The following is a 26,773-nucleotide window of genomic DNA, read 5'->3' as shown; positions in this document are numbered from 1 at the left end:
ATGCTGTTAAGGTGCTACACTCAATATGCCAGCAAGTTTGGAAAACTCAGCAGTGGCCAGAGGATTGGAGAAGATCAGTTTACATCCCAATCCCAAAGAAGGGCAGTGCCAAAGACTGCTCCAACTACCGCACAATTGCACTCATTTCACACGCTAGCAAGGTTATGCTTAAAATTCTACAAGGAAGGCTTAAGCAGTATGTGGACTGAGAACTCCCAGAAGTGCAAGCTGGATTTAGAAGAGGCAGAGGAACTAGAGACCAAATTGCAAACATGCGCTGGATTATGGAGAAAGCTAGAGAGTTTCAGAAAGACATCTACTTCTGCTTCATTGACTTTGCAAAAGCCTTTGACTGTGTAGGCCACAGCAAACTATGGCAAGTTCTTAAAGAGTTTGCAGGGCAGCAGCTGAAGAAGGAGCAAAAAGGGTTTTCTTGTGTGTGTGTGTTTCTTTGTGGCTGATTAGCTGTTTTCCCTGTGTAAAGGTCAGAGGGGGCAGGGTTTCTGTTGAGGCAGGGGATTAGCTGTGGGAGGAGCTTATCAGAGTTTGCAGGGCAGCAGCTGAAGAAGGAGCAAAAAGGGTTTTCGTGTGTGTGTGTGTGTGTGTGTTTCTTTGTGGCTGATTAGCTGTTATCCCTGTGTAAAGGTCAGAGGGGGCAGGGTTTCTGTTGAGGCAGGGGATTAGCTGTGGGAGGAGCTTATCAGAGTTTGCAGGGCAGCAGCTGAAGAAGGAGCAAAAAGGGTTTTCTTGTGTGTGTGTGTTTCTTTGTGGCTGATTAGCTGTTATCCCTGTGTAAAGGTCAGAGGGGGCAGGGTTTCTGTTGAGGCAGGGGATTAGCTGTGGGAGGAGCTTATCAGAGTTTGCAGGGCAGCGGCGCGCGCCTTATCAGAGTTTGCAGGGCAGCGGCGCGCACCTAGCGGTGCGCGCAGTTATACCCATCTTTTAGATTTAGGGGAGCTAGTCTCAAACGTTTGTTGGGGGAGACCTAGGTTTTTTTTGTGGGGGAAGTTATTTGTCCTGTCTTCAAGCTTTTTATGATGGAGGACCTCTGTAGCTACCCCCAACGACACGATCTCAAGATGGAAGGGGAGGGAACAGCTGCAGTCGCCTGCGATTCCTGCGCAATGTTTGCCATCTTGCCAAAGGTTGCAGGCAGCTTTACGTGCAGCAATTGCATGTTGATTGCCCTTTTAAAAGACAAAGTCCAGCAACTGGAGGAACGTGTAGCTACGCTCCAAAGAATTAGAGAGCTGGAGCTCTTCTTGGAAGCAACAGAGCACACCGTCCCCACCAAGGAGGAGACAGGGGACTCCCCTGAGAAGGAGGATAGTTCACCAACACAGGAGCCAGATATATGGAGAAACGTGACTCAAAGAAGTAGGAGGCCCAGGGTTCACTCTGATTGTTTAGAAATACACAATCGCTTTGAGGTCCTCTCCCCTAGCATGGAAGATGAAGAGCAGACTCCATTTGAGGATCTCTCCCTCATTACAGTCAATCAGGTATATGAAGACGAGCAGCAAAGTCAGTCCTCAGGGAATGTGCAGGCGACCTTGGAACGGACAGCTCACGGAAGAACCCCGACCAAACCCAAGAGGAGGCGTGTAGTGGTGATAGGGGATTCCCTACTGAGGGGAACAGAAGCAGTGATCTGTGGGCCTGACAAGATGTCTCGGGAAGTGTGCTGTCTCCCCGGGGCTAAGATCCAAGATGTAACTGAACGACTGCAAGGAATCATAAAACCCACTGACAAATACCCCTTCCTCTTGGTTCATGTGGGAACCAATGACACTGCAAGCAATAGCCTCCAGAAGATCAAAAGAGACTACGAGGCTCTCGGCAGGAAATTGAAGCAACTAAATGCACAAATTGTCATCTCGTCTGTCCTCCCAGTTGAACGACGTGGCCCAGGGAGAGAGGGGAAAATAGTGGAAGTGAACAGCTGGCTTCGCAAATGGTGTAAACAGGAACGGTTTGGATTCTTAGATCACGGACTGCAGTTTCTTGAAGATGGACTTCTGGCAAGTGATGGGCTGCACCTCACAACGGTTGGGAGGAATGTTTTTGCCAAAAATCTCAGAAACCTCATCAGGAGGGCTTTAAACTGACTAATGTGGGGGAGGGAGACAGTGCTCCTGAAGGTAGGAGTCTATCAATTAATGAAGATGATCATCCAAATGTCATAGACCAAATGGAGCAAACAGCACGCAGACGTAGTGGTGGGAGGAAAAAATCCTTAAATAAGAGACACGGGGGAATGATTAATGGACTTCAATGTCTGTACACTAATGCGCAAAGCATGGGAAATAAACAAGATGAGCTTGAGCTCTTGGTACAGCAAACTAAATATGACATAATAGGCATCACTGAAACCTGGTGGGATAAGTCCCACGATTGGAATGTAATAATGGGGGGATACAATCTATTTCAGAGAAACAGACCAGACAAGAAAGGAGGAGGAGTGGCGTTATATGTCAGGGATGTGTATAACTGTGAAGAGATCCAAGATTTAGAACCTCAAAGCCAAAGTGAGAGCATTTGGGTCAAAATTAAGGGAGAGAAGAATAACCTCATTGTGGGAGTTTACTATAGATCCCCAAGCCAAACGGAGGACATAGATGATGCCTTCCTGGAACAGATGGCCAAGCATGCAAAAGGAAGGGAGATAGTAGTAATGGGGGACTTCAATTACCCGGATATTTGTTGGACGTCAAACTCAGCCAAGAGCATAAGGTCAAACAGATTCCTCACTGGCCTTGCAGACAACTTCATTGTCCAGAAAGTGGGAGAAGCAACAAGAGGAACAGCCGTTTTAGATCTGGTCCTAACCAATGTTGATGACTTGGTTAGTGGGGTAGATGTGGAAGGATCATTAGGCGCGAGTGATCATGCTCTTCTGAAGTTTACTATACAGCGGAAAGGAGCAGCCAAGCATACTAGGACTCAATTTCTTGACTTTAAGAAAGCCGACTTCATAAAACTTAGGGAAGTGCTGGGTGAGATCCCATGGACAGCAATACTAAAAGGAAAGGGAGTTCATGATGGCTGGGAGTTTGTTAAGAGGGAGATAGTAAAAGCACAACGTCAGGCAATACCATTGAGACGGAAACATGGAAGGTGCCTAAAGAAGCCAGGGTGGCTATCTAAAGAACTTTTAACTGAATTAAGATTTAAAAAAGGATGTGTACAAAAAATGGAAAAGGGGGGAAACCACCAAAGAGGAATTCAAACAAATAGCCAGCACGTGTAGACACAAAGTCAGAAAAGCTAAAGCACAGAATGAACTCAGGCTTGCTAGAGAGGTTAAAAGCAACAAAAAAGGCTTTTATGGATGTGTTCGTAGCAAAAGGAAGAACAAAGAAACAGTGGGGTCACTCAGAGGAGAAGATGGTGAAATGCAAACAGGGGACACAGAAAGGGCTGAACTCCTCAATGCCTTCTTTGCCTCAGTCTTCTCCGATAAAGAAAACAATGCCCGACCTGAAGAATTTGGAGCAAATGATTCAGGAAAGGAAACACAGCCCAGAATAACTAAGGAGATAGTACAAGAATATTTGGCTAGTTTAGATGTATTCAAGTCTCCAGGGCCAGATGAACTGCATCCAAGAGTATTAAAAGAACTGGCAGATGTGATCTCAGAACCACTGGCAGTCATCTTTGAGAATTCCTGGAGAACAGGCGAAGTCCCGGCAGACTGGAGGAGGGCAAATGTTGTCCCTATTTTCAAAAAGGGGAAAAGAGAGGACCCAAATAATTACCGCCCAGTCAGTCTGACATCAATAGCAGGGAAGATTCTGGAGCAGATCATTAAGCAAACAGTCTGTGAGCACCTAGAAAGGAATGCTGTGATCACCAATAGTCAGCATGGATTTCTGAAAAATAAGTCATGTCAGACTAACCTGATCTCGTTTTTTGACAGAATTACAAGCCTGGTAGATGAAGGGAACTCAGTGGATGTAGCCTACCTTGATTTCAGCAAGGCATTTGACAAGGTGCCCCATGATATTCTTGTAAAGAAGCTGGTAAAATGCCGTCTTGACTATGCTACCACTCAGTGGATTTGTAACTGGCTGACTGACCGAACCCAAAGGGTGCTCATCAATGGTTCCTCTTCATCCTGGAGAAGAGTGACTAGTGGGGTGCCACAGGGTTCTGTCTTGGGCCCGGTCTTATTCAACATCTTAATCAACGACTTGGATGATGGACTCAAGGGCATCCTGATCAAATTTGCAGATGACACCAAACTGGGAGGGGTGGCTAACACCCCAGAGGACAGGATCACACTTCAAAACGATCTTGACAGATTAGAGAACTGGGCAAAAACAAACAAGATGAATTTTAACAGGGAGAAATGTAAAGTATTACACTTGGGCAAAAAAAATGAGAGGCACAAATACAAGATGGGTGACACCTGGCTTGAGAGCAGTACATGTGAAAAGGATCTAGGAGTCTTGGTTGACCACAAACTTGACATGAGCCAACAGTGTGACGCGGCAGCTAAAAAAGCCAATGCAATTCTGGGCTGCATCAATAGGAGTATAGCATCTAGATCAAGGGAAGTAATAGTGCCACTGTATTCTGCTCTGGTCAGACCACACCTGGAGTACTGTGTCCAGTTCTGGGCACCACAATTCAAGAAGGACACTGACAAACTGGAACGTGTCCAGAGGAGGGCAACCAAAATGGTCAAAGGCCTGGAAACGATGCCTTATGAGGAACGGCTAAGGGAGCTGGGCATGTTTAGCCTGGAGAAGAGAAGGTTAAGGGGTGATATGATAGCCATGTTCAAATATAGAAAAGGATGTCACATAGAGGAGGGAGAAAGGTTGTTTTCTGCTGCTCCAGAGAAGTGGACACGGAGCAATGGATCCAAACTACAAGAAAGAAGATTCCACCTAAACATTAGGAAGAACTTCCTGACAGTAAGAGCTGTTCGACAGTGGAATTTGCTGCCAAGGAGTGTGGTGGAGTCTCCTACTTTGGAGGTCTTTAAGCAGAGGCTTGACAACCATATGTCAGGAGTGCTCTGATGGTGTTTCCTGCTTGGCAGGGGGTTGGACTCGATGGCCCTTGTGGTCTCTTCCAACTCTATGATTCTATGATTCTATGATTCTAAGAAATGGGAGTGCCTGATCACCTCATCCGTCTCCTGAGAAATCTCTATGTGGGACAAGAAGCTACAGTTAGAACTGGGTATGGAACAACTGATTGGTTCAAAATTGGGAAAGCAGTACGACAAGGCTGTATATTGTCTCCCTGGTTATTTAACTTATATGCAGAATTCATCACTTATATGCAGAATTCATTAACTTATATGCAGAATTCTTCCCGACCTGAAGAATTTGGAGCAAATGATTCAGCAAAGGAAACACAGCCCAGAATAACTAAGGAGACAGTACAAGAATATTTGGCTAGTTTAGATGTATTCAAGTCTCCAGGGCCAGATGAACTGCATCCAAGAGTATTAAAAGAACTGGCAGATGTGATCTCAGAACCACTGGCAGTCATCTTCGAGAAATCCTGGAGAACAGGCAAAGTCCCGGCAGACTGGAGGAGGGCAAATGTTGTCCCTATTTTCAAAAAGGGGGAAAGAGAGGACCCAAATAATTACCGCCCAGTCAGTCTGACATCAATAGCAGGGAAGATTCTGGAGCAGATCATTAAGCAAAAAGTCTGTGAGCACCTAGAAAGGAATGCTGTGATCACCAATAGTCAGCATGGATTTCTGAAAAATAAGTCATGTCAGACTAACCTGATCTCGTTTTTTGACAGAATTACAAGCCTGGTAGATGAAGGGAACTCAGTGGATATAGCCTACCTTGATTTCAGTAAGGCATTTGACAAGGTGCCCCATGATATTCTTGTAAAGAAGCTGGTAAAATGCGGTCTTGACTCTGCTACCACTCAGTGGATTTGTAACTGGCTGACTGACCGAACCCAAAGGGTGCTCATCAATGGTTCCTCTTCATCCTGGAGAAGAGTGACTGGTGGGGTGCCACAGGGTTCTGTCTTGGGCCCGGTCTTATTTAACATCTTTATCAACGACTTGGATGATGGACTCAAGGGCATCCTGATCAAATTTGCAGATGACACCAAACTGGGAGGGGTGGCTAACACCCCAGAGGACAGGATCACACTTCAAAACGATCTTGACAGATTAGAGAACTGGGCAAAAACAAACAAGATGAATTTTAACAGGGAGAAATGTAAAGTATTACACTTGGGCAAAAAAAATGAGAGGCACAAATACAAGATGGGTGACACCTGGCTTGAGAGCAGTACATGTGAAAAGGATCTAGGAGTCTTGGTTGACCACAAACTTGACATGAGCCAACAGTGTGACGCGGCAGCTAAAAAAGCCAATGCAATTCTGGGCTGCATCAATAGGAGTATAGCATCTAGATCAAGGGAAGTAATAGTGCCACTGTATTCTGCTCTGGTCAGACCACACCTGGAGTACTGTGTCCAGTTCTGGGCACCACAATTCAAGAAGGACACTGACAAACTGGAACGTGTCCAGAGGAGGGCAACCAAAATGGTCAAAGGCCTGGAAACGATGCCTTATGAGGAACGGCTAAGGGAGCTGGGCATGTTTAGCCTGGAGAAGAGGAGGTTAAGGGGTGATATGATAGCCATGTTCAAATATATAAAAGGATGTCACATAGAGGAGGGAGAAAGGTTGTTTTCTGCTGCTCCAGAGAAGCGGACACGGAGCAATGGATCCAAACTACAAGAAAGAAGATTCCACCTAAACATTAGGAAGAACTTCCTGACAGTAAGAGCTGTTCGACAGTGGAATTTGCTGCCAAGGAGTGTGGTGGAGTCTCCTACTTTGGAGGTCTTTAAGCAGAGGCTTGACAACCATATGTCAGGAATGCTCTGATGGTGTTTCCTGCTTGGCAGGGGGTTGGACTCGATGGCCCTTGTGGTCTCTTCCAACTCTATGATTCTATGATTCTATGATTCTATCATGCGAAAGGCTGGGCTGGATGAATCCCAAGCCGGAATTAAGATTGTCGGAAGAAATATCAACAACCTCAGATATGCAGATGACACAACCTTGATGGCAGAAAGTGAGGAGGAATTAAAGGACCTCTTAATGAGGGTGAAAGAGGAGAGCGCAAAATATGGTCTAAAGCTCAACATCAAAAAAAACAACAAAGATCATGGCCACTGGGCCCATCACCTCCTGGCAAATAGAAGGGGAAGAAATGGAGGCAGTGAGAGATTTTACTTTCTTGGGCTCCATAATCACTGCAGATTGTGACAGCAGCCACGAAATTAAAAGATGCCTGCTTCTTGGAAGAAAAGCAATGACAAACCTAGACAGCATCTTAAAAAGTAGAGACATCACCTTGCCAACAAAGGTCCGTATAGTAAAAGCTATGGTTTTCCCAGTAATGATGTATGGAAGTGAGAGCTGGACCATAAAGAAGGCCGCTCGCTGAAGAATGGATGCTTTTGAATTCTGGTGCTGGAGGAGACTCTTGAGAGTTCCATGGACTGCAAGAAGATCAAACCTCTCCATTCTGAAGGAAATCAGCCCTGAGTGCTCACTGGAAGGACAGATCGTGAAGCTAAGACTCCAATACTTTGGCCACCTCATGAGAAGAGAAGACTCCCTGGAAAAAACCCTGATGTTGGGAAAGATGGAGGGCACAAGGAAAAGGGGACGACAGAGGACGAGATGGTTGGATAGTGTTCTCGAAGTTACCAGCATGAGTTTGACCAAACTGCGGGAGGCAGTGGAAGACAGAAGTGTCTGGCATGCTCTGGTCCATAGGGTCATGAAGAGTCGGACACGACTAAACGACTAAACAACAACAACAACAAGAAGAGAATTATCTTTTTTGCTGCAGCACACATCTGATTGTGTTTTCACTCACACCTTGAGATCTACCAGCCCAAGTAAATCTGTCCAGCCTGGTCTGTCCACCTCTGTCTAATATCACCCCAAATACTGTTTCTTCCGTCCAGCACGCTTCTAATGCTCTTAGTTCATGAGACAAAGGTTCTTGAGAGCAGAGCAGTAAGGCCTACAAGGCCTACACAATTATCCAAGCCTGCTAACTGCTGTTAACAGCAAACTGCTAAGTCAACTGTGACTCTTGACTCATCTTGAGTCTCCCTATAAAAGTAGCCAGCCTCTCTATGGGCCTCAGTGGTTGTGTCCCAGCCAGTGTGTGTGTTGTGTTGTTGCAGACAGAGTGGCTCCAGAACTCAAGTAAATCAGTAACTAAGACTGTGCCTCTGTGAAGAGTCAGATAGCTGCTATGAGCACTCTGTGTATGCTCTTTAACTATGCTGTTTCTGAACAACACTATTTATGAAGAAGACTCTGCATTGATTAATTTACTGCTGCACGACATTAGTTGGTGAAATAAAGCCACACTATTTCCTTTGAAAGAGGGACCATAGGAAATGGGGTGTTTCCTTAGCTTCCCCATTGCCCCGCTGCAGGTATGTTCAAATTGTGTTGGGCTGAAAGAATTATGTAAGAATATGTCATGGTTAAGAGAATTTGGTATAAATAAGATTTAAGTTTTAAGTTTTAGGGCTTTTTATGGTAAGATAAGGTTAAAATAGATTAAGGTAATTTAAGATAAGGTTAAAATAGATTAAGGTAATTTAATGACAGAATATTATGAAAGATGGAAAGGATTTGCTGAGATAATTAATAACTAGAATACAAAAAAGGGAGGTGTGAGGAGGTCGATGAAACAAGGTAATGACAGTTAAGGATTTGGGAATTTTGGATTTGTTTTTAAATTTTTTGTCTATTTTTGCTTTTTGCTTTTGATGTGTTTTGTTTTTTCCCTCTTTTTGACCTTGTTTTCTTTTTATTGATTTGTATTGTTTAAATGCTACTTGTTTTCCCCCCTTGTTTTTTCCCTTTGTTTCTTTGTAATCTTAAAATTCTCAATAAATATTTTTTTTTTTAAAAAAAAAATTGTTGGGCTGAATAAATAGCAGATCTCAGAAAGTCTTTAAAAGATCTAACTCCCCAGTCCAACACCCACATCTTACTTCTTCTGCTTCTTCTCCAGCTCATGGTTCCGGCTTTGCTGGCTTTCCATCAACACTCGTGTATCTCCTAAATCACACGTCAGCTGCTTACACTTTCTTTTCAGCCGCTGCACTGTCCGCCTGGCACCTTCATACGCCTTCTGGGCCTCACCTAGCTGCAAGGCAGGGAGTATGGTGGGTTGAGAAGTGAAAACAAGAGAGACCCGCACAGGAGTGTCACATGCTCACCCAATGGATGTGGGCCCCGTAAAACCCCATTGCCACTTGCCCAGTTGCCAAGCAGATGCCTGCAGAAAAAACCACAAGCAGCTGGTATTACCCTCTCCCACTGCTTGCCAACAGCAGCTGGAATTCAGTGGTAGCTGCCTCAGACCATGGAGGGTCCATTGGGACAAAACTAGAACTGCGCTAGATCAGGCTAAAAGGCCATTCTGCTTCCCACAGTGGCTGGCCAGGTGGCTGGGAAAAAACCATAAGCAGGGAACTTAGCCAGTGGCTTTACTCTTCTCTTTTTCCCCAACACCTGGTATAATAACAATAATATTTTTTAAATTTATATCCCACCTATCTTGCTGGGTTTCACAGCCACTCTGGGCTTACAACATAGATAAAAACACAACAAAGCATCAAACATTAAAAAACTAAATATCCTATACGAGCAACAAACAAACCAATAAACCAATAGAAACCAACAACAACAACTATAAACAATTTACAATTATACCCAAATTAAAATAACCGCCAACTCCAACTAAACATTTAACCAACATCAACCTGATAAAAACAGAGGAATCAAAATTAGAACCATTTAAAATATTTTAAAACATTTTAGCCAGTTGCCCCATTCCAAGAGTTGTTCCAGCAATGTCCTTCCGGCCTCCCAGGAGCCTCTTTTAGGAAGGATCCCTGAGTAATACTCAGGGATAAACTGCTCCTGAACAGGAGGGTTCTGTCTAGTTATTACAGTATTACAGTCCATCATATAGTTATTACAGTCCATAATTGATTGTTTCATGCGGGTGGAGGTTTCCTGACTATTTATTGAACCATGGCTGTTTTAACATCATGTTGGCAAGCTGCCTAGTGTTTTCTTTGGAACAGAAAGTGCAGGTTGTAGATCTAGGTTGAAAACACAAGTTTAAAAAACCCTCCATGCATTTCTCAAATCCCTTTTTACAAAAGAGTAAGATGCTTTCCTGAGCATGGCAACCCAAATAAAAAATTGCATCTGTACATTTGAGGTGCTGGGAAGGTCTCAGAGCTCACATCAAAAGCATCTGCTTGGCATGCAGAAGATTCCAGGTTTAAACCCCAAAGGCATCTTCAGATAAAAAAGGATCAGGTAATAGGAAAAGTTGTTTGGGGCTTTTTAATTTAGAGGGGAAAGACCAGTAAAAGGAGGGCATTATAGAGGTGTATATTGCAGTTGGCTGTAGTACCTGGAGAGAAACAGACAGACAGGTTGTGTATCCACAGCAGTGACCAGAGGAGGAATGACCGCTGAGAGAAGAAACATCCTGGTGCATCTGCAGCAGTACAACTGGACACCTTCATCTGCCCTGGCTGCAACAAAGCATGCCTCTCCAGCATTGGTCTCTACAGCCCCAGCAGGCTCTGTATCTTTCCAACGGTTTGACGTCACCCCCAAAGAAGCACCCCTCCACTGTCTCCCATGACAGACAGGTGCAAACCATAGAGAAAGTATACAGAAATAAGTCTTTCTCCCTCTCTCATCATAATACTAGAGCCCGATGTGATAATCCAATGAAGCTGAAGAGTTGAAGACAAAAGAAAGGACGTCTTCATGCAGTGGATTTGCTCCCACAAGATGTAGTGATGGTCACTGACCTGGACGGCTTTAAAATAGAATTAACCAAGTTTATGGATGGGAAGACTGTGGACAGCTACTAGTCCTGAGAGCTATAATCTTTCCTGCCCAAGTACCAGCTGCTGGGGTTCAAACAGGTGGCTGGACGAGATGAGCCTTTGATCTAACTTAGACGGGCTCTTTTCTGTCCGTATGCAACCTCTTTTGTGTCTGGGACCCTGGAGAGTTGCTGCCAGTTACAGTGGATGCCAGGCTAGATGGGCAAATAGTCTGGGCTGGTTATCAAGCAGCCTCTATCTCCTTCAAGTAGGAAGCCACATTTCCTGGTGCTTCACTTGTGGGCCAGAATGAAACAAGTGTTCCTTAGGGAGGTCAGGTCTCCCCTTTTCACTAGAACTCATGTTCTCCAACCTCTGCAAAGAAGGTGACAGAGAGAGCAATTGCTATTAAGGAGTCCCTTTAAATAAGCTGAATGTTGAATTAATGAAGCCTGTAATTCCAGACAAGTGCCTGAATGCAAATGGGTTGTTTGCCTTCACCACAGCCCTCCAGAATGACGGAAGCTTCATTACTTTTTAATGTGCCATGAATTTATGTAGTTATTCTTGCCCATTCCTTCAGCCTGGGGATCATCAGCAGTTCTTCAAGGCGGCTTTGGGCTGGAAAGCAAACCGCAAGTCCACCCAGGTTTATTTTTAGAAGGCAGGCATCTGCCCTACACAGAGTCAGAGCATCAGTCCATTTAGCTCTGCTTCTGTGCTGTCCGCTCCCTGGGCTCTCAGGCCGGGGTCTTTTCCCAGACCTCCCTGGAGATGCTGCCACAGATGGAACCGCAGGAACCAGGGACCCTTTGCATGCAAAGCAGGTGCTCTAAACTCTGAGCTACAGTCCTTCCCTAAAAGCAAAGATCCCAGTGCTCATGGTTCCAAATAAAAGGCTGATTTGAAAAGGGATCTCAGAAGCTGCCTTCTCCTGAGTCCAGCAATTGGCCCATTTGCCTCCACTTTGTCTGCAACGACTGGCAGAAGCAGCTCTCCAGGGTTTCCTGCAGGGGACACTCCCAGTCCTTCCTGGAGATGGAGACAGGGATGGAACCTGTTACTTTCTGCATGCAAAGCCAGTGCTCTTCCATGGAGCTACAGCCTTCTTCATCACAGATGCCCTGAGGTGATCTCATGGCAATGCTTGCATTATTTGAGAGGGGCTTTAATGAAATCTGCAAGCCCCAGCCCTAAACATGTTTCTCTTTTCACACACACACTTAAAAGTCCTCTAAAATGGTACCTAAAGGAGCCAGCAATGCTTATATTTTGTGTAATATTAAGAACATAAGGAGAGCCTGCTGGGTGAGGTCAAGGGCCAATCCAGTCCACCTTCCTGTCTCACAGTGCCTCACTGGATGCCCCAAAAGGAAACCCTCAAGTAGGATTTGAGCAGAAAAGCAACTCTCCCCTCCTCTCTTTTCCAGCAACTGGTATCCAGAAGCATCACTGTTTCTGACCATGGAGGCAGAGCAGAGCCATCTTGACATCCTGACAAGCAGCCACTGGCAGCCTTTATGAACTCGTCCAAGACTCTTTTAAAGTCATCCAAGTTGGTGGCCATCCCATCCTCCTGGGGGAGGGAGTGCCCATGTTTAACTCTGTGCTGCGTGAAGAGGGACTTCCTTTTATTGTTGTTTTAATCATTAATCATTTAATCTTGTTGGTGCATTTATTATAGCTGCCTAGCCATTTGCATAGGGAGGCCCTCTTGTGAGGAGCTACCCCAAAGGTGGGACAGAAAAAAATGATAATAATAAATGTATTACTGCTTTCCTCAGTGTGCTTTTATTGATGCTCCTCTCTCTTTGATTGCTCTGCCTCTGCTTTTATTATCCCCTTCTTCCACTCCTTTCCTGCTGCTGTTTTAAAAGGGGTTAATAGTCTTGTTTTATTGCTGCTTATTGATCTTTGTATTCACTGGTATTTTGATGCCTTTTTGTCATTAACTGCTTCGCAAACATTTAAAGTTGAACGGCAGGGCAGAACATCATCTAATTAATTAAGACCAATTAAAATTAAATTGATTCTGCTGCATCAAGCACTTCTGAATGAGCCAGTCGTATCCAATCTTGAAGCCCACCAGGTTCCTCCAAATGTTTTGGACGACAGATAGAGCAGTTGGAGGAGGGGAGGGCAGAGGCTGGAAAATGAATTGTGAGTGGCGGGGCATCCTTCTTCCATCATTGGGACCCCCTGGGGAACTCACCAAACCTGCTGCACCTGGAATTGGGTGTGGAGAGGGCAGCTGGCTGCTGAGTGGGACACACCTGTGGGCAGCAGCCTGATGAGGCTCCCTCCACCTTGGGCCTGCCCATAAAAAGCATACATGGAGGGAGAGACTAGGGTGATGGCAGGAGCTTCTAGGAACCTTCCCCTCTGTGGGAGCTTTCCGAGGAACAGCTGTGAGTTAGTTTAAGCCCTGGATGCAGGTACCAGGGTGGGTAAGTTGAGTCCTGGGTGAGGCCGAGAGGGATGGGTATGCCAGGAGCAGGAGGAACTGATATTGGCTTACATGTATTTAGAATTTTTGCTTTACTGTAACATTTTTATAAGTAACTCTGTATTTTTGTAAAACCCATTGTGGTTCAAGCTGTCTGTTGTTGCTTTGGTTTTTTGTATACCACTTAGAGAAATGGTCTTAAATATAAAAACTAAAATATAAAATATGCTCTCATTAAGTGCTCGCTGGGGCTGGTGAGAGTTGCAGTCCAAAACATCTAGACAGACAAGGTTAGGGAAGGTTGATCTATACCAATTGTTTGCACTGGGAGTTGAATCATTTCTCTGGGCTTCTATAAACTGTGGTATACAGAATAGTCCAGGCCAGTGGGCACCATTAACTACTGTGTCAAAGGCATAAAGCCAACAGGGACTAAGACCCAGAAGGAGTAGCAAGCCAGCAGGGAGAGAATAGCCCTTTTCTCACTGTGGGAAGTCCACAGACAGGAGCTGAGCACAAGACAGGAGCAGTCCTCTCCCTTCCTGTGGTTGCCAGCAACTGGTATTCAGAAGCATTGCTGCCTCTGACTTTGAAGGCAGAGCATAGCCATTGTGGGTAATAGCTATCAAAAGCCATGAATTTGTCCAATTCCCCTTTAAAGCCATCCAAGCTGATGGTCATCACTGCCTCCTGTGGGAGTGAGTTCCCTAGTCTGTCTATGCACTGCCTGACATCCAAGGGCAGCTTCAGAAAGACTCTCATGACAGGCTCAGTGATCTGCACATGGGAGCCCACTGGGGGGAAATGTAAACACACGGCCCCACCCCAGCCAATGCTCCTTGGCCTGCCTTTTGTTCCAGCTCCTTTTTGGATGTCTGCTCCGCCTCCAGCCTTTCCTCCAGCTGTGTGATTCTTTTCCGGAGAAATCCAATCTCAGTCTGTGCACAGTCCAGGCGCATCTGCCATTCATCTCCTGTTAATGCCAAAAGAGACACATTTACATTGCACATCCAAACTGCTCAAATAAAGGCCACGCAGATGCTGCTGCACCCAAGCAGGCACAACAAAATGGCTTGTGGTCACAGGATTTTCAGGGGACCTAGTGAAGTGCTGTGTTAACCAGGGTCTTGAGCTGTAAAGGGCAGCTGTTTACAGGAAACTGTTTAGTTTAGAGAAAAAGTGAGAAGAGGTAACATGATACAAAAAGTGTGGGATGCAATTCATTGGTGCAGTCAAATGCAACGTTCTTTGTTTCCCTAGAGTGGGCACGGGCAGGGGGACATCCAGTCTGGGTAACTTCCTGTCTCACTCGTCTGGAGCTTTCTCCTCCTGCATGTGACCTGGGAGATGGACGTGGCTCTGACTGACTCCATAAAAGAGCCGAGTCACAGAGCCATTTTCTCAGTCTGTTTTGTCTTTCTATTGTCTTGCTGCTCTTTTGCTGCCATGCTGCTGTCCTGCAGCCATTTTGTAATTTAATTACATTTTGTAATGTACAGTGGTACCTCGCAAAACGAATGCCTCGCAAGACGAAAAACGTGCAAGACGAAAGTTTTCTGTTTTTTGAGCAGTCCAAGATGGTGTCGGCTTGGCAGGCAGGCTTCGGAGCTCCGCTGATAACAGGACTGTAGTTGGCGTTGACTGCCACCCAGGGAAGTAGTTTTTCCCTTTTTTACTTCTCTACTTTTTAACTTACTGAGATTCTGGCAGCACCTTCTTGTCAATGCTGTGGGAGACATCCTGGGCAAGTTCTGTGAAGCATCCTGGGCAGGCTGCCAGCTGCTAGCTATCAACCACCAACTCCCTTCTATACCTTGTTCCTGAAACTCCTGGCAGCCTCCACACAGAAGAAGCTCTTAAATTGAACAAACTGAGCACTTTCTATTCTTTTCTCTCTTTTTTGGTTGGGGAAACCTCTCCTTGTTTACTCCCCACGGTGACGCTATGCCTGCTAGTAAACGCCACAGGGACCCAGAGGATGTAGCTCCCTCACCGGTTCCCAAACCATCTAAAATAGAGGACTTTTTTAACAAATCTGCTTTTACAGTTCCAAAAAAAAAACGGTTTTCTCCTCTTGAAGATGATTGTGAGTGTGGGGAGAGTATTCAAGGTGAGAGCGTGGAACTGGATCCAGCAATGGGCAAGCTGATCCTGTGCTCCTCAGAGAGGAAGGAATAACAAGTAGGGAGAGCACCCAATTAACTCTAATTGCAAGAACGGTTGAGCATATCTTCCAGCAAATTAGAGGTATTGCCTCTCAGATAACCCAGTTATCCAAAGAGGTCCACAGTTTATCAGTTAACAACAAGCAGGCATCAACAGAACACCATCGTACCAAAGGAAACTGGAGACAACAAGAGCAGACCCCTAAGCTCAACATAGAACGTGCAGAGGCTCTTAAAACAAACTCTTCTTATTTAATCTTCCAACCAAAAAAGATCTGCATGACAATTTGTGGAAGGCCAGATCAAACTCCTAGCTGGAAAGGTGCCCAGCGTTCCAAACGACATCTATCAGACTTACTGTGTGGTGGAGTCTCCTTCTTTGGAGGTCTTTAAGTAGAGGCTTGACAACCATATGTCAGGAGTGCTCCGATGGTGTTTCCTGCTTGGCAGGGGGTTGGACTCGATGGCCCTTGTGGTCTCTTCCAACTCTATGATTCTATGTGTCAGGGGTTTAGGAGCAGAGGCACGGGCAAGGGAGGAAACAGAGAGCGAAGGGGAGGAGGCAGAAGAAAAGATGAGTGATGACGACGACCCGAGATCTCCTAGTCTTTCCAGTGAATCAGAGGATTCACAGAAAGGAGCACCAGTGGCCAGGGCAAGGGGGGAGTCAAGGGGGGCACCCCAGGAAGATAGAGCCAGAAGGGACTCAGGGGGGAGCAGCTGGAAATCGGGACCAGCGTCACCGCCAGGAAGCAGGGAAGAGGAAGGGAGCCAGGGGGGAAGCGCTGGCAGCTCACCACAGGAGGGAGGGCATGAGTCAGGAGTGGCCACACCTCCATCGGGGAGCGAAGAAACGGTTAAGAGGAAGGTGGAAGGTTGGGCGCGCGCGCCAAGTTCAAATGCAGAGGAAGGCGGCGCAGTAAGCAGCCCCGAAAGGGAACCAGGTCCTAAAGCCCGGCGCAAGGAGGCAGGAGGGTCCGGGTCAGCGTCAGAAGAATCCCGGAAGGAGGAGGCCCCGGGGGGTAGAGGGACCCAGAGGAGGACAGTCAGGCGGAAAAGGTGGAGCAAGGCTAGGATATTAAGTTGGTGCTCAAGGGGCGGAGACTCAGACGGAGCTTCGCCGATCTAGCTACTAGACGTAGAGTTTGCGCGCAGCAGCGTGAGAATGGAAACTGTAATTCAATAAAGACTTTTACTTAATGATCGCTGGCTAGCGTGATCCTCTGTGAGCTAGGATCTTCAAGCAGCTCTGACAGTAAGCTCCGTCTCTCCATTGTGGGCATCTACAGCCTCGAGGAGGGGAGAGAAACAGGTGCCTACTAGCGAGCTCACGAACGGCAGACGACATGACGGCTGAGCAGCAGATAGAGGAACTCAGAAAAGCAGTGTCACAACTGAACGCCGAGGTTCTCGCATCCAGGAAGAGAGAGGAGGAGGCAGCTGCCGCCTGCAGGGATCTCCAGGTCAGGTTAGACGTGCTGACAAAGCAGACACCCCGGCAGGAGGGAATTGGGTTGGCGAGACGGACAGGCGGGCTGGTCTCTCACTTCGATGGGAACCTGCAACAGTATCCCAACTTTAGAGCCGACGTACTGTGCGCACTGCAACTGCTGCATAAAGACTTTAGAGATGAACAAGAGAGAGTGGGGTTCATCATGTCCCATCTGCATGGGGATGCGAAAGCATGGCTACGCAATTTATGGAGAGATAAGGATCCGGCGCTCCAGAATGCGGATGCCTTTATTAAAGCGATGGATGGGTGCTTTTTATCAAGTATTGACGTGGATCTTGCACGGAAGGAGGTGCATGGGCTGAGACAAGGGAGGGCCAGCGTCAGGCAGTATCATGCCCGCTTTTTCGCCTTGGTCAGTGCCCTGGAATGGGACAGAGATTCGGCTCCTGTAAGAGACCTCTTTTGGGAGGGGCTGCACAACTCGATTAAAGATGAGATCGCGAGGGGGGAGAGACCCCGAACCACCCAGGAGGTCGTTCAGAGGGCACTGGCAGTGGGGGTGAGGCTGGAAGGACGTCCGTGGAGCAAGGACGAAGGGCGTGGAGGGCGCGAACCAGCCGGGGGCCCCTCCTTCCTTCCCAGAGAAGCAGCGCGGGCGCACTCCACGCCTCCGCCAGGAGGAGGAGCCGAACCTATGGAGGTTGGAGGTGCAAGGGCTCAGTCAGCAACCAGAGCCCTAGCACCGGCAGCAGTGAAAGCGAAGCCTCCTAGAGGGAACAGGAAGTGTTACGTCTGTGAGGAACCAGGGCATATGGCAAAAGAGTGTCCCCAGAGGCCCCACAAGCTCACTGCAGCCTCAGCAATGGTGACTGCAGCAACGCAGCAAGGAGGACCACAGCAGGGAAACGACGCAGTCTGGCTGGAGGAAGAGGCACTGGGGCCCAGCCAGACGTGTTAGTGACGCAGTCCCCAGAGATTTTACAGCCCGTGAACCCCCTCCCGCCCAAACCAGTAGTGAGGCTCACAGCATCTCTCCAGCTGCCCAATGGAATCACCATAGACGTGCCAATCACCATTGACTCAGGCAGCAATGCGGACTTTATAGGGCAGGACTTTGTCGACAGGCACGCTGTGCAGTTGCTGCCGGCCACACTGCCCCTGCAGGTTGTCACGGTGGATGGCAGGGAGCTGCTCGGGGGGCAAGTGGTGAAGCAGACGCCACCAATGGTGATGCGACTTGGGAATCACAGAGAAATCATCAGCTTCAACGTCACTCAACTATCTGACACGCCCGTTGTATTGGGCATGAGTTGGCTGGACAAGCACAGCCCAACGATGGCTTGGTACCAGAGGCAGCTGACCTTCGGCTCTTCCTTTTGTGCTGAACACTGCATCGTGCCCAGGCAGGAAGGAGAGGAAGAGGAGTCACAGCTGCTGCTAGGCACGCTGCAAGCGATTCCCCACAAGTACGCTGAATTTTTGGAAGTTTTCTGCGAGAAGGAGGCAGACAGGCTACCCCCTCACAGACCATATGACTGTAAAATTGACCTGCTGCCGGGGGCGGCGCTGCCTAAAGGGAGACTGTATTCCATGTCAGAGGACGAACTGCAAGAACTCAAGGGGTTCATTGATCATAATTTGCAGCGCGGCTTCATCCGGGAGTCCAAGGCAGTGGGGGGCAGTCCCGTATTCTTTGTTAAGAAGCGGGACACGCCCCAAAAGAGACTCGTAGTGGATTACAGGATTTTGAACAGTGTGACTAGGCCATCGGACTTCCCCATGCCCCGAATTGACGACCTCCTCGCAAAGGTACGGAAGGGCAGAGTGTTCACCAAGTTGGACCTGCGGGGGGCGTACAACCTCATTCGCATGCGGGAGGGTGATGAGTGGAAGACAGCCATGTTCACGCCACTGGGGACCTACGAATATAGAGTTATGCCTTTTGGATTGCAAAATGGCTCCCACGTTTTTCAAGCATTTATGCATCACGTGTTGGCGGGACTTCTCTACAAGACGTGCGTCTGTTTCTTAGATGACATCCTGATCTTTTCGGAGTCGCAGCAGGAGCATGACAAACACGTCAAGGAAGTGCTGAGCAGGCTAAAGCAACATAGGCTCTACGCCAAGCTGGAGAAGTGCCAATTTGACGTGCCGGAGGTGGATTTTCTGGGCTACAAGCTGTCTGACAAGGGGCTCGCCATGGACAGCGCCAAGGTTCGAGCGGTGTTGGATTGGAAGAGCCCGCGCAACCGGAAGGAGGTCCAACGGTTTGTCGGCTTTGCGAACTTCTATCGCAAGTTTATCAAGGGCTTCGCGATGCAGACGGCGGCCATCACTGACACGCTTAGCTCCAAGAAAAAGAAGTTCATTTGGACAGAGCAGGCGGAGCAGTCCTTTCAGGCACTCAAGCGTCTCTTCGCGTCGGAAGAGCAGCTGCTTCATGTCAACCCCAGCAAGCCGATGAGGGTGGAGACAGACGCTTCGGACAGAGCCGTGGGGGCGGTCCTGCTGCAGAAAGACCCGCAGGGGGTGTGGCGACCGGGAGCGTTTTACTCCAGGAAGCTCAGCAAGTCCGAGCAGAACTACACCATATGGGACAGGGAGTTGCTGGCCATTCACGCAGCGTTCAAGGCGTGGAGGCACTTTCTGATCGGCGCCAAGCACACGGTGCAGGTTTGCACGGACCACAAGAATCTAGAGCACTGGCGCACGGCACAGTTCCTGAATCAGAGGCAGATACGTTGGGCTGAGTTCTTTGCGAACTTCGACTTCCGAATAGAGTATGTCCCGGGGGACACCAACATCATGGCAGACGCTCTCTCCCGTAAGCCACAGTATCTGGAGGTCGCAACACCAGCGGCCGCCATGCACATCTTCGCACCGACAGTGTGGGCGTGCGCCGCGGCGACCGTGGACCTAGAGGCGGTGCGACGAGCGTTGCAGGGGGACTCCTTCGCACGAGCAAAGATGGCAGAGGTGCAAAGGGGCAAGGCAGCGGCCGACGGTTTCCAGCTAAGAGATGGATTGCTCATCCGTAAAGGGGCCATCTACGTGCCGGGAGACGAACTTCGAGCCAAGGTGCTGCAGCAGCTGCACGACGCGCCCACGGCCGGGCACTTTGGCAAGGAGAAGACGGTGGAATTAGTAGCCAGGGATTTCTGGTGGCCTGGAATGAGAGGGGAGGTCGCAGACTACGTGGCGAGGTGTGACACCTGCCAGAGGGCCAAACCAGTGCACAAACCGCCGGCCGGACTGTTGGAACCGCTGCAAACTCCGGTCGAACCTTGGGAAAGGGTGGCCCTGGACTTTGTCACGGATCTGCCCAGCTCAAGGGGCAAGACGGCAGTGCTGGTGGTGGTGGACCTGTTTTCCAAGATGGCCCATTTCATTCCGTGTGCTAAGGTGGCCACGGCGGAGCAAACCGCCAAACTGTTCATAGACCACGTGTTCAAGGTTCACGGTCTGCCACGGTCTATTCTGTCAGACCGGGGGCGGCAGTTCATCTCGAATTTCTGGCAGAAGCTGATGGGCTTCCTGAACGTCAAGATCAACCTGGCGTCGGCGAGACACCCGCAGACCAACGGGCAAGCGGAGCGGGTCAATGCCATCATGCAGCAGTACCTGAGATGTTATGCAAATCAACAGCCTGCGACGTGGGTGGATTACCTGCCGCTTGCCGAGTTCGCCTACAACAACACGAAGCACGTGTCCACGGGGGTCACGCCGTTCTTCGCCAACAACGGGAGGCACCCCAGAACCTTCCCGGGACTGGAAAGAATGGGGGAGGGGGAGCCGCAGACAGCAGATGCGTTCGCGTCGGAGCTGCAGGAAGTCCACGATCAGCTGAGGCGCCACCTGGAGCTGGCCAAGCACGCATACAAGGTACAAGCAGACAAGCACAGAAGGGTTGGAGAAGAGCTCTACGTGGGAGACTGGGTTTGGTTAGCAGCCCACGCAGTGCCGGCCAGGTCGTTGGCCAAGAAGAAACTAGGGCATAAGCAACTGGGGCCCTACCAAGTCGAAGAGCAGGTCAACCCGGTAGCTTTCAGACTGGCACTTCCGGAGGGTTCCAGGATGCATCCGGTATTCCACAGATCGGTGCTCACTCCCTACAAGGCACCGCACAGGTTCCAGGAACCCGGAACGGCGCCGAGTCCGGCCAGAGACAGAACAGGGCACGCGGGAGTGGCACAGAAGGAGCGCATCAACGAAGTCACGGAGATTTTGGACTCCAGATGGGGGGAAGAGGGGGTAGAATACTTTCTCGCCAAGGAGGGCACCCCGGCCAGTGCGAACAGCTGGGTGCCGGGCTACGCCTTAGACGAACCTCTGCTCAAAGACGAGTTTCATGCCCTCTTCCCACATAGACCTATGCCAGCAGACTTTTTCGACGACTGGCTTTTCACGCCCACGCTTTCGGCCAGCACGTTCCGGGGGTTCGACTCGGACGAGGAACCGACACGAGACGTCCGTTCCCCGGAGGGGTCACCCTCGGGATCCGCCTCAGAACCCTCGTATTGGTGGGACGATAGGCCAGAGGAGCAGTTCCGCAGAAAGTGGCTGGAATGCTCAGGACGAGCAACGCCGCCAGGAGGAAGTGAGGGAGAGACGGACATGGACATTTTCGGGGACGACCCTGGTTTCGAGCACGGCGGCACAGAGATGGAAGCGGAGGTGACCGTCGTCGACGAGAGCAGGGAGGAAGAACCGGAAGACTTCAGATGGAGGCCCGCCACGGGAAGCGACCGATATCCGACGTTCGTCCCTTTGCAACAGCAGCCCCCAGCTCCAGCACCGGAAGGAGGGGAGGGGGGAATGGGGGGCTTCGAGGGGGGGATGGATGTCAGGGGTTTAGGAGCAGAGGCACGGGCAAGGGAGGAAACAGAGAGCGAAGGGGAGGAGGCAGAAGAAAAGATGAGTGATGACGACGACCCGAGATCTCCTAGTCTTTCCAGTGAATCAGAGGATTCACAGAAAGGAGCACCAGTGGCCAGGGCAAGGGGGGAGTCAAGGGGGGCACCCCAGGAAGATAGAGCCAGAAGGGACTCAGGGGGGAGCAGCTGGAAATCGGGACCAGCGTCACCGCCAGGAAGCAGGGAAGAGGAAGGGAGCCAGGGGGGAAGCGCTGGCAGCTCACCACAGGAGGGAGGGCATGAGTCAGGAGTGGCCACACCTCCATCGGGGAGCGAAGAAACGGTTAAGAGGAAGGTGGAAGGTTGGGCGCGCGCGCCAAGTTCAAATGCAGAGGAAGGCGGCGCAGTAAGCAGCCCCGAAAGGGAACCAGGTCCTAAAGCCCGGCGCAAGGAGGCAGGAGGGTCCGGGTCAGCGTCAGAAGAATCCCGGAAGGAGGAGGCCCCGGGGGGTAGAGGGACCCAGAGGAGGACAGTCAGGCGGAAAAGGTGGAGCAAGGCTAGGATATTAAGTTGGTGCTCAAGGGGCGGAGACTCAGACGGAGCTTCGCCGATCTAGCTACTAGACGTAGAGTTTGCGCGCAGCAGCGTGAGAATGGAAACTGTAATTCAATAAAGACTTTTACTTAATGATCGCTGGCTAGCGTGATCCTCTGTGAGCTAGGATCTTCAAGCAGCTCTGACACTATGATTCTATGATTCTACTTGGCATGGGACTTACAGAGATCGACCTCGTTAAGACTGAACTCTTGAGTACCACAAATCAAAGCCAAAAAATTATGTTAACTTTTTCCTCTACTAGACTGCCCTCACTAATTCACAAGCTGAAATTCAGATTGTCAAGCAGAGGAGTTTTTCCAACCCGGGTATTTCGCAATTCTATTGTTGCACCCTTATGTAAGATGAGGACTGCTGCTTCAGAGGGGCTCACAAAACCAAAGCCTGGATCCCCAATGGAAGTAATAACATCACAAAAAAACTTGGCAGGTGGGGAGGAAACAGACATGCCTGAGTTGAATCCGCAGGATCATGCCCAACATCAAAATAACCAGGTGAGTCAAAAGGAACAGCCGATTCCTCTAGACAATCAACTTCAGGAATATGAGCACTCTGTAAATCCTTTGGAAGAGGATTTTCTCAGCTCCTTTAGGAATCTCCCTCAGGAAGAGCAACAAACAGTTATCAAGAGACTTGATCTTATGAGCCAGACATTGAAAGAGATTAAAGAACCGGAGTATTGGACAAAGATGAGATATTTAGAAGAGGAGGAGTCAGGAAATACACCCAAGAAATCCCCATTGGCAAACAATTTGCAAAGAAAAGGCCCAGTGATTACAAAAGTGAGCACTTTATGTACGACGACTGAAATAATCATAGAATCATAGAGTTGGAAGAGACCACAAGGGCCATCGAGTCCAACCCCCTGCCAAGCAGGAAACACCATCAGAGCACTCCTGACATATGGTTGTCAAGCCTCTGCTTAAAGACCTCCAAAGTAGGAGACTCCACCACACTCCTTGGCAGCAAATTCCACTGTCGAACAGCTCTTACTGTCAGGAAGTTCTTCCTAATGTTTAGGTGGAATCTTCTTTCTTGTAGTTTGGATCCATTGCTCCGTGTCCGCTTCTCTGGAGCAGCAGAAAACAACCTTTCTCCCTCCTCTATGTGACATCCTTTTCTATATTTGAACATGGCTATCATATCACCCCTTAACCTCCTCTTCTCCAGGCTAAACATGCCCAGCTCCCTTAGCCGTTCCTCATAAGGCATCGTTTCCAGGCCTTTGACCATTTTGGTTGCCCTCCTCTGGACACGTTCCAGTTTGTCAGTGTCCTTCTTGAATTGTGCTGCCCAGAACTGGACACAGTACTCCAGGTGAGGTCTGACCAGAGCAGAGTACAGTGGCACTATTACTTCCCTTGATCTAGATGCTATACTCCTATTGATGCAGCCCAGAATTGCATTGGCTTTTTTAGCTGCCGTGTCACACTGTTGGCTCATGTCAAGTTTGTGGTCAACCAAGACTCCTAGATCCTTTTCACATGTACTGCTCTCAAGCCAGGTGTCCCCCATCTTGTATTTGTGCCTCTCATATTTTTTGCCCAAGTGCAATACTTTACATTTCTCCCTGTTAAAATTCATCTTGTTTGTTTTTGCCCAGTTCTCTAATTTGTCAAGGTTGTTTTGAAGTGTGATCCTGTCCTCTGGGGTGTTAGCCACCCCTCCCAGTTTGGTGTCATCTGCAAATTTGATCAGGATGCCCTTGAGTCCATCATCCAAGTCGTTGATAAAGATGTTGAATAAGACCGGGCCCAAGACAGAACCCTGTGGCACCCCATTAGTCACTCGCGCCTAATGATCCTTCCACTTCTACCCCACTAACCAGGTCATCAACATTGGTTAGGACCAGATCTAAAATGGATGTTCCTCTTGTTGCTTCTCCCACTTTCTGGACAATGAAGTTGTCTGCAAGGCCAGTGAGGAATCTGTTTGACCTTAAGCTCTTGGCTGAGTTTGACATCCAACAAATATCTGGGTAATTGAAGTCCCCCATTAGTACCATCTCCCTTCCTTTTGCATGCTTGGCCATCTGTTCCAGGAAGGCATCATCTATGTCCTCCGTTTGGCTTGGGGATCTATAGTAAACTCCCACAATGAGGTCTCTGTTATTCTTCTCTCCCTTAATTTTGACCCAAATGCTCTCACTTTGGCTTTGAGGTTCTAAATCTTGGATCTCTTCACAGGTATACACATCCCTGACATATAACGCCACTCCTCCTCCTTTCTTGTCTGGTCTGTTTCTCTGAAATAGATTGTATCCCCTCATTATTACATGCCAATCGTGGGACTTATCCCACCAGGTTTCAGTGATGCCTATTATGTCATATTTAGTTTGCTGTACCAAGAGCTCAAGCTCATCTTGTTTATTTCCCATGCTTTGCGCATTAGTGTACAGACATTGAAGTCCATTAATCATTCCCCCGTGTCTCTTATTTAAGGATTTTTTCCTCCCACCACTAGGTCTGCGTGCTGTTTGCTCCATTTGGTCTATGACATTTGGATGATCATCTTCATCAATTGATAGACTCCTACCTTCAGGAGCACTGTCTCCCTCCCCCACATTAGTCAGTTTAAAGCCCTCCTGATGAGGTTTCTGAGATTTTTGGCAAAAACATTTCTCCCAACCGTTGTGAGGTGCAGCCCATCGCTTGCCAGAAGTCCATCTTCAAGAAACTGCAGTCCGTGATCTAAGAATCCAAACCGTTCCTGTTTACACCATTTGCGAAGCCAGCTGTTCACTTCCACTATTTTCCCCTCTCTCCCTGGGCCACGTCGTTCAACTGGGAGGACAGATGAGATGACAATTTGTGCATTTAGTTGCTTCAATTTCCTGCCGAGAGCCTCATAGTCTCTTTTGATCTTCTGGAGGCTATTGCTTGCAGTGTCATTGGTTCCCACATGAACCAAGAGGAAGGGGTATTTGTCAGTGGGTTTTATGATTCCTTGCAGTCGTTCAGTTACATCTTGGATCTTAGCCCCGGGGAGACAGCACACTTCCCGAGACATCTTGTCAGGCCCACAGATCACTGCTTCTGTTCCCCTCAGTAGGGAATCCCCTATCACCACTACACGCCTCCTCTTAGGTTTGGTCGGGGTTCTTCCGTGAGCTGTCCATTCCAAGGTCGCCTGCACATTCCCTGAGGACTGACTTTGCTGCTCATCTTCATATACCTGATCGACTGTAATGAGGGAGAGATCCTCAAATGGAGTCTGCTCTTCGTCTTCCATGCTAGGGGAGAGGACCTCAAAGCGATTGTGTATTTCTAAACAATCAGAGCGAACCCTGGGCCTCCTACTTCTTTGAGTCACGTTTCTCCATATATCTGGCTCCTGTGATGGTGAACTAGCCTCCTTCTCAGGGGAGTCCCCTGTCTCCTCCTTGGTGGAGACGGTGTGCTCTGTTGCTGGACTTTGTCTTTTAAGAGGGCAATCAACATGCAATTGCTGCAGGTAAAGCTGCCTGCAACCTTTGGCAAGATGGCAAACATTGCACAGGAACCACAGGCGACTGCAGCTGTTCCCTCCTCCTCCATCCTGAGAACGTCGTTGGGGTGGCTACAGCGGTCCTCCATCATAAAAAGCGTGAAGACAGGACAAATAACTCCCCCCACAAGAAAAAAACCTAGGTCTCCCCCAACAAACGTTTGAGACTAGCTCCCCTAAATCTAAAAGATGGATCAAACTGATAAGCTCCTCCCACAGCTAATCACCTGCCTCAACAGAAACCCTGCCCCCTCTGACCTTTGCACAGGGAGAACAGCTAATCAGCCACAAAGAAACACACACACACAAGAAAACCTTTTTTGCTCCTTCTTCAGCTGCTGCCCTAATCGAACATCTGGATTATTCCACTAGCATTAGCAATTAACTTGTTGCCTCAAAAACTGGTAAACTCCGAGAGCACATCGGCCAACAATTGACTAAGAGTAAATCATTGTAAAACAATTAAACTTCTCTCATGGAATGTAACAGGGTGGACGAACAAGATCCAAGACAGTGATTTCTGTTCTTATCTACAAACACATGTGTCAGAGCTGCCCAAGGTCCCAGCTCACAAAGGACCAAAGCCAGTTCGTCGTTATATACAAAAGTCTTTATTGAAGTTCATTCTCACTTTGACAGCCGCAGCGTGCAGCTCTACGTCTGAAACTCTAGACCGCCGAAGCTCCGTCTGAATCTCCTCCCCCCAGACACCAGTTTAAGACTCTAGCCTTGCTCCACCTCTTCCTTTGCTCTTTCCTCCTCTGGCTCCGCCTGTCAGCTGGGGTCTCGCCCTTCCTAGACTCTTCTGACGCTGAATCCCCTGAGTCTTCTACTTGCCTCCGGCGGGCTTTAGGACCTGGTT

The 26,773-nt window shown here is 48.6% G+C and overlaps 1 protein-coding gene across 3 annotated transcripts in view; it reads right to left on the bottom strand.

Moving 5' to 3' along the window:
• The window catches only part of MYO18B (myosin XVIIIB), a 385,232-nt gene that overhangs the window by 147,824 nt on the left and 210,635 nt on the right, over positions 1 to 26,773 (bottom strand). For all 3 annotated transcript variants that reach the window (XR_014002918.1, XM_081174521.1, XM_081174522.1), the window contains 2 exons: positions 14,188 to 14,312; positions 9,028 to 9,182 (listed from right to left, as the gene is read on the bottom strand). Coding sequence is in view for 2 of the 3 variants with exons in the window: in XM_081174521.1 (XP_081030647.1) it covers positions 9,028 to 9,182; positions 14,188 to 14,312 (280 nt within the window). In the remaining variant the exon portion in view is untranslated. The remainder of the gene's footprint in view (positions 1 to 9,027; positions 9,183 to 14,187; positions 14,313 to 26,773) is intronic.

This window comes from Podarcis bocagei, assembly GCF_964188305.1.
Source record: "Podarcis bocagei genome assembly, chromosome: 16".
In the NCBI taxonomy this organism is placed as follows: Eukaryota; Metazoa; Chordata; class Lepidosauria; order Squamata; family Lacertidae; genus Podarcis; species Podarcis bocagei.
The sequence above is the reverse complement of the archived record's forward strand: the minus strand, read 5'-3'. Positions and strand labels throughout refer to the sequence as shown.